At 36.3% G+C, this 15,928-nt stretch overlaps 1 protein-coding gene across 1 annotated transcript in view; it reads left to right on the top strand.

Annotated features, from left to right (window-relative positions):
- Window positions 1–15,928, top strand: part of spen (spen family transcriptional repressor split ends) — a 575,365-nt gene that overhangs the window by 244,001 nt on the left and 315,436 nt on the right. The window contains exon 2 of the mRNA XM_090382996.1: window positions 5,693–5,965. Within this exon, the coding sequence (XP_090239122.1) occupies window positions 5,693–5,965 (273 nt within the window). The remainder of the gene's footprint in view (window positions 1–5,692; window positions 5,966–15,928) is intronic.

Genomic DNA, 15,928 nt, shown 5'->3' with positions numbered 1-15,928 from the left:
TTATAAAATGAATATACAAAGTATATGTCAATGGACTCTTCAATGGCAAGCGCAAATTCATAATAAATTACTTCAAATTAAACCTGTGCCAAAATTATGGGCTTCCAGCCTTATTGCAAACAGACAAGAAGAAGTAATTGTAGCCAGAGTCAGAATCGGCCATACCCATTTAACTCATCTGTTCCACTTGTGACCCTCCTCAGTGTAATCATTGTCTGACCTCCTCAGTGTAATCATTGTCATACACCACTCACAGTAAACACATATGTACTCTGTATAATAATGCTCGACTAGTGTCATTCAGGTCTTTGACAAGCTTAAAGGAACCTTTGTCGCTTAGCCATATCATAGGTGAAAAATCAAATCTTACAGAATTCTTCTCCTTCCTAAAACGAATAGGACTGTATAGCCATTTCTAACTGCTTCTACATCAACCAACACAGGCAGTATGAATCACTTTACTAAGTGCAATATGGCCTAAGTAGCCATTGCACTTAAAACCCCATCAACGACTACAGATCCCTACGGGTTGGCGATGTGCAAATGTGTCTCCTTTTCATAAAGGGAGTGGATTCAAAAGGTAAAGTGGTTAATTAGAGACACAAGCTTGACTTCTGTTCCAGAGAAAATAATGGAGTTATTGGTTTCAAAAAGCAATGCAAGCTGCTCTTGGCAGGAATGCAGTTATGCAGCATTCACTGCACAGATTTCTTAAGGGGAGAACTTGGTTTACCCTCTGATCAACTACTATTTTGTAACCAAATAGGGGCTGAAGTGCATAGGGGACATAAATTTAAATTGGAGAAGGATGTTTTCAGAGCATGCTTATGTGAAAATTAACTTTTAGCTGGAAAGTTATTGACTGTTGGAACAAACTTCTGTTTGGTAGTGTAAAACTGGGTAGTTTGAGTATATTGTTGGCAGGATTAGAGAAATTAATAGAGGAGATGGGTAAATGATGGTGTAAATTTTTTTTTAGCTAAGCTGGTTCATCATTTATTGCTGATACTAATTATCACCTTTTAAGGGCAATGACAGGTTTGTTGAGAATCGAGCAGACCTTGAAGACTCAGAGCACTGATCATCCATGGCTCCTGTGGAGAAAACTCAATATTGTATAAGATAATACTAGTGATATTAAAGAAACTGAGGCTAAGGCCTCAAACTACGTTGAAGTTTCACTAGTGGACCGGTTAGTGCTATTGCATCATTTTTGTTCGTGGTGAAGTACCAAAGTAAATAAATTGGCATCATTTTAATTATATCTAATCTTGTGAAAATCTTCACAATGAGTTGCTATGATATTGCACTACCTCAAATAAGTAATGTTGCACTAATGGAGAAAACTAGTGTTACTTATTCTCGACGGATTCCGCCACCTTAATGCTAATGCTCCTTCCATTTGGGGAGGGTTTCAATCTCCCATGCGCATGATAGCCTTGGATGCTAATGCGCCATAAAATCCTAAAACAAACAAACAAATCAATCTCCCATGGGATTCAATTTCTACTCCTGACCAATAACACCCACTGTATGTTTACTGAGCGAGCAACAGTACAAATGCCGTTACGGCAAAGTACTTTTTCCGGTAAATTTCATCGAACTTTTGCATGCTTCTCGTGTGGGCTTTCTTTACCTTCACCACATTAGCATTAGTTGAGGCATATGATGCAAGAAAGCAAGCTTATACAGCATCAGTCAAAAAAAAAAAAAAAAAAAAACCCCTTCCCATTTCACCTATCCGGTTACTCCAAATGTTTGTCTAGTTCAGCCTTAAATTTATTTAAGTTATGAACTTCCACAACTACAGATGGTAGTCTGTTCCAGCAATCAACTACCCCGCTGGTTAAAGGCAAACTTCCGCACATCTATTCTACAACTGTCTTTCCTCAGTTTGAATCTATGTCTCCTCAGGTTCTTAATCCGAGCGAGTGGAAGTATTCCGTCAGCATTGAGCCTGCTCAAACCATTCAAGGTCTTGTACACCTCAATCAGATCACCTCGCAGGTGCTTATTCTCCAGATGCTGCAACTTGCAGAATTTAAGCCTTTCTTCATAAGTGCACCCCTTTGTTCCTCTCACCAGTCTCATTGCCCTTCTCTGTACTCGTTCTAGCAACTATACATCCTTCCTAAAATGAGGGCTCCAGACCTGTATATAGTACTTAAGGTGTGGCCCAACCATTGCCTTATACAAAAAAATAATCACCTCATTGTGTCTGCTAGCAAAATTCCTATATATCATTGACAAAACTCCATGACCTGCTCTGGCAGCCCGTCTGCACTGGTAAGAGTACTTCATACCTGAATGCACAATTACCCCCAGGTCTTTTTCATTCTCCACCTCCCTGAGTGTAGTACGTTTCTCTTTGGTTATTGCTACCCATATGGGAGTACTTTGCATTTGTCAATGTTAAACTTCAGTTGCCACTTCTCAGCCCATCTGCCTAACTTTTCTAGATCTTGTTGCAGTAGCATACTGTTTTTACTGTCCTTAACAACCCTGCCAACCTTTGTATCATTTGCAAACTTGGACATTAAGCCTGATATACCTTCATCAATATCATTAATATACAAAACAACAATGAGCCCAGCACCGAACCCTGGGGGACTCCACTAATAACACTAGTCCTCGTAATGCAGTGTCCAGTTATTACTTCTCTCTGCCGTCTCCCACTCAACTATCCCTTTATCCATTGTAGCAACTTGCCCTTAATGCCATACCTCTCCAATTTGTACAGCAGTCTTGAATGTGCAACAGTATCAAAAGCTTTCCTGAAATCAAAGTATATGATATCAAAATTATTTTTTGCTAACTGGGTTGTCACTATTTCAATACCAGGATACCTACCCACCGATCGAGGAGAGGCCAAATGAGCCTTGAAACAGTGCCGTCTGGGTGGTCGTATTCGCCGAGAATAAGTAACATTAGTTTTCTCCATTGGTGAAGGGTTACTGATTTGAGGTAGTGCAATACGTGGTCACTTGTTGTGAAGGTAATTAAAACAATATGAATTTATATATTTTGGTAGTTCACTACATTCAAAAATGATGCAGTAGCACTAACCTGTCTGCTAGGAAACTGAGGCTTTACTTAATAGATATGAGGTGATACACATAAAAAAAAACTGAGAGTTTGGGCTGAATTTGATGCTGTCTTGAATTTTGCAAAAACATGATAGTAGGAGTTTGGTTGCGGAGAGAACTTTTAAGGGTTTTCCTTAAGAGTAAAATTTTTCTCAATTATGGCCTTTGCTTATTAACAGAATTGAGAAATTTTTTTTTTTCTTCTATTATTATTATTATTATTTTTTTTTTATAGTATTGAGATACTAATGAATAGAAGGAATGGAAGAATATTTACTGCTGTTATCTCGAGGCAGCATTAAGTGCGTTGTAAAACTGCTAGTTTTGGGAAGGAGGACATACAAACTAATAATTTAGTGGCAACCTTAAATAAAGTCTAATTGATTCCTGCATTTTTCTATTGAGATATGAGTCTTAAAAGCAGCAAGGGGATTAGGTTTGCTAGGAATTGTTATTGGACTTCTTAGTTTCTAAGAGCACAAACAGATCCACTTATACTTGCAATAATGCTAGGAGCATAATAACTAAATGAACTGAAGTTTTAATTAAACTGTCTGGTGCTTTTTTTTTTTTTATGTGAACCCCAAACACGAGAGGTATTAGAACCTATAGTACTTAGTACCGTGCTTGGGTTGGAGGTTGAGAAGACGAAAGAAGATATTTGTTGACATTGGACTTAAACTTCTGTAGATTGTAATTTTCAGGAAATACGTATGAAGGAAGGTTGTTCCAGAAAACGGCAGTTGAATAAATGAATGAGGAAGATGAAAAGTTGGTTCTGTGAGTTTGAAGTTGGACAGTAAATGGATGTTGGCTGGTGGCGGCACGTGTTCGGACCGTTTTGAAAGAGAGAGAGCAGGAATTATAGAAGCTAATTCAGAAGAACAGTGCCCATGGAAGTATCTGTAGAAGAGGCATGCAGCAGAAACAGTGTGTCTATGAGAAAGCGAGTGGAGAGACTCCGTTAGAGATGAATCATTAATTAACCTAACTGCCCTCTTCTGAATGGAATCAAGAAGCCTGAGAGAGGTTTTGGGGGCACCACCCCAGATGTGGGAACAATATTCCATGGCAGGGCGGATTTGCGAACAGGTGGGAAGGAGCAGCAGTGCGTAGCACACACTTCTTGATTAGACCAGGGTTCGAGCCCGTCACCACCAAATACGGAGGATGCGGAAAGGTCAGGGAATGACCACCGCATATTCCCGGAGCAATATGGCAACAACAACAACAATTTGAATATGGGGAATACAATGTGTGCAGAAGAGATAAACATAGGAGGATAGCAAGGAAAGAAGTTATACTTTTTCTTAGGAATTACACAATTTATAAACAAGATAACCAGTAGATAGGGGTTGTCAGTGTAATCTGTTTGGTGTGAAATAAGCATTGATAAAAAAGAAAAATGGCCCAGCAAATATTTTAGTGTTAGTAGTGAGAAGCTATATAAAAAAAGATTGCCTATACAATATATCAGCAAAAAAAAAATAAAGAAAAACACTTCCCATATCTCTCTAAGTCCTTTAATAATTTACTTAGTCCTTCCTTAAATTTACTCAAACTACTTGCTTCCTCAATTTAAATTTATGCCCCCCCACCCCAACCCTCATGTTTTGTTTGAGCAAGGAGAAAGATGCCATGTTTAACTTACTCAGTCCGTTCAAAGAATCACCTCACTGAGATTTCCTTTCAAATGCCTAGTTTCCAGAAACTGCAGTTTGCACGAGTGATTATTCATGAGTTATTTTAACTTTTTGAATGTTAGTTGAAAGTCAGTAGCAGAACATTTCTATATTTGTTGGATAACTGTTTTCAACATCAACATGGTAGAGAGGCTATAAGATGAAGCAGCATTCTTTATTTGACTGTCAGTAGTGTTGATCATATATTAATAATATTCAAGTAAGGAAATCACTGGGTAGCAATGGTGATTTCTTCAAAGAAATACCCGATCAATGCTAATGTTGTTGGCTGTTGTTATAGTTGTTTTGTTTTTGCAAAAGTGATTACAATGGACTTGGACATCTCTTCTGTGAGACTAACTGGTGTTGTAAACTAAGGCAAAAATAGGAAGTGTTCAGAGAAGCTACTAAGTTTTTTTGTACAAGCAAAGAGATTGTCCCAGGTTTAGACCAAAACTGATGTCAGTTGCTAAATTTACAATACAGTTGTACTTTTTGCACTGACCAGTGAGAGCTTTACTCAGTGATACATTTGTTTATGTCAGGAGTGAACAGAGTGTAACAATGTTATAGTGTTAATATAATATGCTGATAATGGAAATTTCAGTATTTCCTTCACCATACATGTAACAAAAGGTCACCCTTCCAGTATACAGCTTTGGTATGCAGGGGGTAACGTGTATAAGGTGGTGAAATATGCATGTCTGTATTATTATAGTATATTATTATTTTGGGTCGTTTACTTGGTCAGTGGTCATAAGTATGTATGGTGTGAATCATGGTATGTAATTTGACAGTGAGGATATTTTTATAATAAAGTTTTAGCATATCATGATATATGAACTTCATGTGTTTAGATATATTTATTATTCAAATTTTGTTTATCATTTTATTTGGTTGAACACATTCTTTCTTTATTCACAGATATGGGAAAGTACAGAGTGTGAAGATTTTGCCTAAAAAGGATGATGATACTGGTGTCTGTGCTACGGTGGCCTTCATTGATATCAAGTCGGCATCTAAAGCGCACAGTGCTGACAACAAAATTGAAGACAGGACTTTAAAAACGGACTATTACGAACCTCCAGCTTCTAGTACATCAACCTCTGCTATCTTCATTCATGAACGGGATGATGCATTAGTCAGGCCTGCAGCTTCACCGTATCCAGCTGCTCGTCCTGCTCGCTATCCCCATGGGTAAGTGGCTATGAAGACTGATCGTAAATATCAGCCGAATATGAAGGAAATCTCTTTCTGTTAATGTAATTAAAGTATTATTTTATTTTTTTTGTGCATAATTTTTCATGTACTACTGCTTATTGCTTTTCTTGATTTATTTATTTGTTAGTCTTGTTTAGTTATCGTCATCATAAACTACCAAGTATACTTTTCAGCTCACTTCAGTAAATTGGAATGTTGCAGCTCCACTTATATTCATGATTAATTTTAAATAAATATTGATTAAATTTTCTGAGAAAATCTTTAGATAATTTATAGATACACAATTTAAAGGTGTATCCAATGGGTTGAAAATATTTTAGACTATTTAGATGTTTATTTTAAACTTAAATATTTTTAAGTAGTGTTTATCAGAATATTTTAATGAGGCAAACTACTTAGCTCTAATTTCTAGTACTTTCTGCCTTCAGTGGCTGTAGCAGTCACTCAGTGTCAGTTCCTTTTGGCATTTGCATCACATTCTGGAATACTGCATGTGCAATGGTTTCCTCCCCCCATCACCCACAGAACAGTTTTGTGATCTTTCCTTTAGAAGAGTCTGTGTGGCTAGCACAGTGGCTATGAAGACTGTTCATTCATACTATATGGAAAAGTTGTGGTTCAATTTCTGTCACCAGCCGAAATAAAAAAAAAAAAAAAACCATTGTCTGCCATTATTATGATTATTTTATTTATTTATTTTTGTCACTTTGGCTGGATTTAGCCAATCCTAGGCAGAATTGATATGGAGTTTACTCACAAAATTTGGTATTTTTCTTTTTACTTCAGAGAAAGAATGAACTGACCGCAGTGTGTGTACAATTTACAGACATGCAGATTACACATTCCTCATTATTTTAGTTGCCTTGTTCTTCTTGCACAAAACAGAAACATCAGCCTATATTCCTTTACAATAGTCCCTCTATTTGGGCATCTGTATGTGATGAGAGACCCTCCAAGTGACATTGCTGGCCTTCGAAATTAGCTATTGCCCTCACTTTTCTTCCACAATTTTCTCATTAGAATTCATCTTCTGTAGCTGTGCACTCTGGCTCATGGAAACTTGGAAACGGGAGGGGGCTAGAGTCTGGATGGGCAAGGGGCCAGCCCTAATACACCTCTTTGGTCCTCTATTTCAATGGTATTCCAACAGGTCTTCTCTTTGATTTTGAGATAGGATCAGTGCTTTTTTTTGGGACGGTACACGACGGTAAGGCACACTTTTATTAACAGTGCCTTTATTAACCATCACATTTATTTAACAGTAATGCGTGACATTTGGATGTAATGCACTTCAAAATTTGTAATATTCTGTAAATTTGCTATTCAAATAAGCTTAAAATTATTTAACTAAATTTGCATTTTTCACTGTCTATTGTTAAGATATTTGCTATATAAAACTGTATAACCATTTTTATTATTCTAAATTACTCAGTCGGACCTCTGTTTATTGAAGTCCTTTTATAGCGAATTATTTTGAATTCCCTTGGAAGTTACATTTAAAATTCTTTCCATTGAGCGAGAAAATTTTCATATGGCGAACGGATTAGGAGAGAATATACTTGGTACGCACTGTTCGCATTTCTGGCCTTCAGGCAATTAGTGCTGCTGAGCGAATTAAGAGGGCTAAAGGGATTACCATTCTACAACTTGGTACCTGGTAAAACCTATCCGACCACCTGTCCCACATATAGAGAAGTCGCGCTGGTCAGCAGTGAACAGATCAAGGGGTATTCCCAATGGGCTCTGGTCCACCTTCTACTGCAGTGGTGTCCAAACTTTTCCTGTACAGGAGCCATATTCAAAAAAAATAATTCAAAGTTAGATTTCTTTAGTGTGTTCCTTTTTCTATATCTTGTTGCATGCAAAAGTAAAATTGAAAATATTCGAAAATTTTATTAAGTACAATACACAATTATATTTACTGAAGAAAACATTTAATGAGAAAATTTTTTTGATAATTAACAAAATTTAAAATGCTTTTTAAGTTCACTTTCCTGGCGGGCTGTAGGGTGGACACCACTATGAATCAACTGTAAGTGTCCCGTTTGAGAATTAGGAGGGAGTGATTTTCTTTTACCCTGACAAATAATCATCTGTTGTTTTGCAAAAGTGCGTTATCCACATTTTTCTGTAAATTTTCCCTATCTCTGTTTACATGGTCATAGTACCTGAATATTCTAATGACATCATTTTGTACAGTTTCAAAAAAAAAGAAAAAAAATTCAAATTTAAGAACTAGTGACAATACCGATGACGAGAGAAGGAAAACGAGGGCAACGAAGGTATTAAACCTTCTAAACATGAAATTATGGCATTTGGTAAAAATGAAGTTAGAAAATTGTCAATTAGTCTACAGTTAAATGAAAGAGATACAATTTGTGGATTTTGGGAATACCTAATTGAAAAGATAGTTTCGGAAGAATTGAAGCATTTGATGGACGCTCTGAGTAGGATACCAATTTCATCGAGTGAATGTGAATGAGGATTTTCATAAATGAATCTGATTGTCAGCCCAACCAGAGCTTCGTTGATGACAAAAACAGTTCCTTCACTACTGTTTCTTAAAATTGTAGGCCCACCGCTCACCCGCTTCGATCCAGCAAAATGTGTTGATTCGTGGCTGTTCCGGAAACATCATTAAGCAAGAGACACACAAAGAGGAAGAAAAAAGTCGGCATGGGGTGTCGGATGAGAACTTAATAAAAATTTGGAATATTCTACAAAAACTTTATTATGAAATTATTTTTACTTACGTTATTTATTTTTACTTATTATTTTTAGGGGCAGTTGTCTAACGAAGGACCCTTATAATGTCACTCGGTTATCTGTCTGTCACAGCATTGTATCTCTGGAACCACTCAACCTATTGACTTGAAATTTTGCATGGATTTGTACATCATGTGGGCCAACATAATGCAGTATTGATCGTTGTTGAAAAAAATTTGTCTGAGAAATGGGGGGGGGGTATTTTTAAAATTAAAAATGGCGGCACCAGACAGGAAAATGTGAGTAATTTTCGTGCTCCCTCTGCCTCTATTTGCGTTACTAATGGAGCTAAAATTTTAAAAATCACATTAGCTATGCTTTATTCAATGTTTATCAAGGGAAAACTATTCTGATTGAAATCTATCATTTACTTTTTGTGTTAAAATTAAAAAACCAAATTCTTATTGCACTTCGATAGCACGCTTCTTTCTATTAAGCAACTTTCTTTTTGAAAAGTTGCTAAATAGTTAATAATTCTATAAAGGTCATTTATAAATTTTGCGATGAGAAGTATTTTTTAACAATATTCAAAGTTGTAGTTGTCCCGGCAAGGAGGTACTCAGAGAGCCAGTGTTGAGGCAGCAATGGTGGGGATGCACCTGCACGGAGTCTTGCACAGCCCTAACCTGCCAGTAGCTTCTCCCCTAAGACTTTAATCGCTTCCCCAGGAAGAAGTCAGAGTCGCTTCTCCCACCCTTTTCATTCACAACAACTGCAAAGACTCAAATAGGTTTTCGTTAGTTCCTCAGTTTTAGGCCAAGCTGGGGTACTAGAAACTTTTTTTTTTTTTTTTTTTTTTTTCAGTTACCATTAAGCTCTCTATTTGAGATAATACAGTAATACCCCGAAGTTATGCGATAGGTGGTCCGACGAAAATCGTTTAAGTCGAATTCGCGTAAGTCGGGGTACAATTTTGCATATAAATACATATAAATTTTGTTTAATTGGGACCAAGGACTAACGAAAACACTAGTTTAGAAGAAAAATATTTAATAAAATTGCAGTTATTTATACATATTAATACAAAATATGTATTAAAAAAATAAATGAGTTACGTAAAAAAGTTATTTCGATGTCGATGGCTTCATAAAATCTAACAAATTCGTCTGACGACACAGCGCCTTCTTTTTTTCACGCAGAATTTCTTCGTAGCAAGCTAATAATTTTTTTATTCCTTGCTTTGTAGCTATAACGCGTTCTTGTTGGAGTCTGTGTTCTAAAATTTTTAAGCCCTTTTCAATTGAGCTGAGACCTTCTATCAAACTTGCAATTGTCATGTGCTTTTCTGGTGGAACTAGGTCTGAAGTGTCGGATACTTCACTGATGTTTTGTTCACGCATCTCTATGAGCTCATTCATTGTCAACTCCTGACTATGTGAATCCAACAGCTCATTGACATCATCACCATTGACTTCCAAATCTAATTGCCTGGCAAGATTAACAACTTCTTCTATCACATGAGCGACATGATCAGTTTCTGGTGTTGTTGTCATCTCGTTTTTGAAAAAAAATGGACAAAGTTTCTTCCAGACACCATCAATGTTTTTTTGTGAATTTCATCCCAAGATTCTTCAATGATTCTTACGGAATCTAAAGCATTGAATTGTTTCCAAAAGTCTTTAACAGATTTCTCACTATTTTGTCTCATAGCTTCATTCAGACGTGCAAACGAATGCCTCATGTAGTAAGCCTTGAATGTTTTGATGACTCTCTGGTCCATCGGTTGAAGCAAGCTGGTTGTGTTTGGAGGCAAAAACACAACTTTCATAAGTGGGTCGAAATTAATTAGGGTGGCAGGAGGGTGACCGGGTGCATTGTCAATAAGAAGCATCACTTTAAGTGGAATCTGTTTAGACTTGCAATAACGTTCGACTTCGGGTATGAAGTGGTGACAAACCAGTCCTCAAAAACGGAAGCTGTCACCCAAGCTTTATGATTTGAATTCCAAATCATTGGTAAGCTAATTTTAGATATACACCAAATGAAAAATCAAGAACCCCCGTAACTCCGAGTTTGTGTCAGTTGGGGTAGCGTATGTCGGGGTATTACTGTACACTAACGACCATTTGTGACTATGGACCCTTCATCTTGAGTGCCCGGCTCTCAGTAGTTGACCAATTTATTTACTTATTTAAACTCATATTTTACTTTTTTTTTTTTTTTATATATACTTGAATAATAAATTTATGCTTAATAAACTGTGTTAATATACAAAATTTGTTGTTCTTATTCCAAAAACATTACTACGAAAGTAACAATATCAGGGCGGGGGGGGGGAACTTTTAGAATACTTTTCATATCCTTTTAATTTTCAATTTTTCCTGATAACAAAAAATGAGTACCGGCACCTATTTTTCTACAAAAAATGAAGAATGTTAGAAATTTTTGCAGAAGGGATGAGCATAGAGCCTCTGCATTTCCCAAAAAAGAGATAAGGGAATGACCAAAAAGCACAATGTATTGACCCTTCAAAGTCACTAGAAATGATCCACTCAAAACTTATTGTGAATAAAATTCTCCAGTGGAACTGTTGAGGATTATTTCAAGATTTTAAATTTTAAAATCAAGATTTAAAATTTTATATTTTAAATTTATTTTACACAACCCAATTGTGGGGCACCTAAGAGGATGTTCCTTGGCAATCAAGCACCTGCTTTTAGCTTCCTGGTCCCCAAGCTCTGTGGTAGCCTTTCACTTAGTCTTTCCTTATACAGCCATCCTTTTGCAACAACCGGATTGCTCGTTTTTGGATCTTTTCAAGATGCCTGATGTCTTTTTTTAAATATGGTCTCCATTTTTGCACACAGTATTCCAAATTGCATTATGGGATGGTATTACAACACCCTTATCTTTACCACAAGTTTGATAAATTATTGATTGGATACAATGTAACATGTTTTCGTTGCTGCCTGCCTACACAGCTCAGAGAAATTCATGTTCATGCATAACATCCAAATTCCTTTTTTCCTCTAGTATTTTTAACTCATCCCTGCCAAGCTTATAAGCTGGTTGATTGTGATTGCTATACCCCAAGTGTAGGAACTTGCATTTTGCTACATTAAAATATAGCTGCCACATATCATCCTAAAGAAGTGCCAAGCAGTGTTCCTTCAGGACAACTTGGGAAATGCCCTGAAGTCTTTATAATATCATATAGGATGATTTTTTTCATACTGTGTCAAAGATAGTTGGTGGAAGAGGCTTCTCCCAATTTTGGATTTTCATCCAACTAATTATAGTATACACTAATGCTTCATTGCCTTAGTTGATTTGGCACAAAGAAAAGAAGCAACTTCCAGACTTTTATTGTTATTTTTTTTTTTGTCATAATAATTAGTCACAACCCAGTATTCAAGGACTTGATGTTTCTGATCATAAAATGCTTTTTTGATAGGATTAGTCTCTGCTTTGTGAAGTACATATTTGTAAACAGTGGCATTAACTTTTGAGTAAATGTAAAGAAAGAGCCTATGAAAACTCTTCTGATGTTTTTCCTTAACTTCCATACAAAAGGTTGATCGCTTCATAAAATCGCTGTGTGATGTTCGCCTCTCATTGGTTTCTACAAATTATGATTAACAACCTTTAAGTGTCATTGCTGATAGCTTCCAGACTCTTTTTTTTTCTGTAACCGTAGGTCAATACCATTGTTTGCACCTAATGGCCTTTAGCTGCCATTGCACTGTAAAACTTCCAACAACAACCGTAGGTCAAAGAAACATTAATTAATTGCATTGTTTCCTAAATAGCTAATCAAAAATTAACCAATAATTATCCTATTTAAGGTAGCTTACCATTATTAAATTATCTTGGATATTTAATACATTTTATGATATTCACTCTACATCGTAGCATCATTAAAATAATTGCATTTATTAAAATTTGCATGTTGCTGCATTAAAATAATGCACCCACTTTTCTGACCATCCATGAAGCTTATTTATCTCATCCTGAAGGAGCACAAAGCAGTGTTCTTCCAGGTTCATTTGGGAAAATATCCTGCAATCTTATAGTATTGAACAGGAGTAAATCTTGACATCATGCTCTCTGTCCCATTGTCAAGATCATTTATGAAATCAGAAACAGTATTGGTACCAGAACTGAACTTTAGTAATTATGTTAGCCCAATCTGAAGAGTAACCATTAATGACAACCCTCTGGCTCCTACAAAGCAGCTACCCAGCAGTCTGTTTTACAGCCTGGCATGTGATCCCAATGGTTTTATATTATACAATAACTTCTCATGGAGGACTGAATTTAATGGTTTACTAAAATTCAAATTAGTAATGTCAACATTTTTTCCAAATTTTTTGAAATTATAATTTGAAGTGGGAATTGTTATATTCTCACTATATATGTTATGCTGTTATTGGTAGTTTACATCAGAAAGTAATTTGGCTGAACATAGAACCAATCTGACTCTAGAATTAGTAGTATTAGGCATCATCATCAGCCATTTTCAATCTACCACAGGATAAAGACCTCTCCAGCAACTTTCCAGTTCCTTCTGTTTTGTGGAATGGCCATTCATTTAGTACCTACGAACTCTTGTATTTCATCTGTCCATCTCCTTTGATGTCTTCCAGATCTTCTAGCTCCTCTTGGGTACCATTCTGTTATTTTCTTAGTCAGTCTGTCATAGTGTCGTGGAAGTTGATAGCCTAAATAAGTTTAAGGCTCAGCTGGACAGGTATTTTGAACGAACAGAGGGGTGAAGTGGAAGTGGTGTTTTTTTTTTTTTTTTTTTTTTGGCTGATTCTGCATAAGCTTGCTTTCTTGCATCAAATGCCTCTACTAATGCTAATGTCTTCAGGCTATGTGTTCTGCCCAAGACCATTTTAGTTCTTTAGTTTTGATAAGAATGTTCTTTACTCGTTCTTTGCTGCTTAATCCATGTATTTTTCTTCTTATCTAACAGTCTGATTCCCAATATAATTTGTTCCTTTCTTTGCTGTGTAGTTCTCAGCTTCTCTTCCATTCTTTGGGTGAGTGCCCAAGTTTCACTTCCATAAGTCATGGTGGGGACTATACATTGATTCATTATTTTATGTTTCAGACAAATTGGGATGTTGCTCCTCAGTATGTGACTATATTTCCTGAATGCTATCCATATAAAATTTATTCTTCTCTTGACTTCCAGTCATTTATCATTATTACAGCTAATAACTTGTCCCAGATAAATATATGACTCCACCTTTTCAATTACTGCTCCTTCAATCATTATATCCCTTTCTGTGGCAGCATACTTGTTCATCATTACTTTTGTTTTATCCATAGTCATCTTTAGTCCAAAATTCTTACTAACTTTGCATAACTGATTAAAATTTTCCTCTAATTCTTTGGGATCGTGGCTTATAATCTCAGTGTCATCTGCAAATCGTAAATGGTTTAGGTACTCTCCATTCGCATTGACTCCTTTCTGTGACCAGTCTAATCTTCTGAAAGCTTCCTCAAGGGCTGCAGTAAATAACTTTGGAGATATTATGTCTCCTTGTCAAACTCCTCTCTCAATTTTAAATTTCCTACTGTCTTTGTTTAGTCTAATAAAGGAGGTAGCGTTCTCATATATTTTCTTCAAAATCATAATATGTGGAGAATATTTGCCTTGTCTTTCCAGTGCCTGACACATTGCCTTATGCTGTATGGAGTCAAATGCCTTTTCATAATCCACAAATGCCAGCATAATGGTGTTTTATATTCATTTGCTTTCTCCATTAGCTGTGATATTATGTGAAGGTGAGATCCATAGTTGAGAATCCTGTCCTAAAGCCAGCTTGCTCTTTCAGTTGATTCTCATCAAGTATTCCTTCTAATCTGTTAGTAATGACCCTTGTGAACACCTTGTAGATGTGGGATAACAAGCTAATTGGTCTATAATTTCCAATTTCTGATTTATCTCCTTTCTTATGCAGCAAAACTGATTGCATTATTCCATTCCTTAGGTGTCACAAATTTTCTAATGCAGCTTTTCTAATGCTTGTGAAGAGTCTTGCCAATATTTGTGTCATGTCTCTTCCTCCCAATTTTAACAATTCTACAATAATTTCATCTTCCCCTGGGACTTTCTGATTCTTCATTTTCTTCAATGCATGTTCTACCTCATCAGGAAGGATATTGGGTATGTCGTATGTGTTACTAATTTGCGAACCATCTTCCCCACTGCTGGCATCATTCCCCTGCTCCTTGTATAATTCTCTGTACAAGTAGTCTTCTGCTATTTGAATTATGCCTTCTCTGCTATTTATAAGTCAACATCGCTATTTTTCAGTTTTAGTATCATTTGTCTTTCTGTATTACTGCTCATAGCTGCTGAAGTCCTTTGTTTTCCCTTAATGCTTGTTCTACTTTTCTTGTGTTAAATCTTCTTATGTCCTCTCTGAGTCTCTTTTTCTCCTTTTCTTTCTTTTTCTCCTGAGTCAATTTTCTCCTTGTCAGCGTTTATCTTGCTCTTCATTTGCCATCTTCGGTTCATCACGACAAGTGTTTCTTGACTAATTTTTCCGCTTTGGATTTCTTTTTAGCTATCGGTTTCTTGGGCTTTATCATTTTCAGAAAGTTGTAATATTCCTCATCAATGTCTTGGTCCTGAGCAGTCTGCAGAAGCTCAAACTGGTTCTTAAGTTCCAGTACAAACTGCCTTTTCTCCTCTTCTGTTATGTCAAAGAACTTTGTATTATTTACTTGAGTCAGTTTTTTCCTTTCTCTTACATCTCTATCAAGTGTACATCTTACCATTCTGTGATCACTTCCGACATTTACCTTGTTCAGGACAGGAACATCATTCACGATATATCTTAGTGAAGTTAAGATGAAGTCAATTTCATTAGCTGTTAATCCATTTGGGCTTTTCCCTATCCACTTTCTGTTCACCCTTTTCTTGAAAAAAGTGTTCATTACTGACATTCCTCGAGATTCTGCAAATTCCACAAGTCTTTCATCTCTTTCGTTTCTTTCATCAATTCCAAAATTTCCTATAGATCCCCTTTCTGCACTGTTTTGTCTCTTTCCAACCTTAGCATTGAAGTCCCCAATAATGATAGTGTAGTGGGTTTTCTGCTCATCTAGAAGACTCTCAGTTTCTGTGTAGATTTGCTTCAACCTCTTCATCATCATGGCCCGATGTTGGTGCATAAATCATTATAACCTTTAGCTTGTATCTCTTAGAAATCCTGA

The sequence above is a fragment of the Mastigoproctus giganteus genome, chromosome 10 (genome assembly GCF_048544385.1).
Source record: "Mastigoproctus giganteus isolate SK-2022 chromosome 10, ASM4854438v1, whole genome shotgun sequence".
Classification (NCBI taxonomy): domain Eukaryota; kingdom Metazoa; phylum Arthropoda; class Arachnida; order Uropygi; family Thelyphonidae; genus Mastigoproctus; species Mastigoproctus giganteus.
This window is presented reverse-complemented; position numbering and strand designations above follow the sequence as displayed.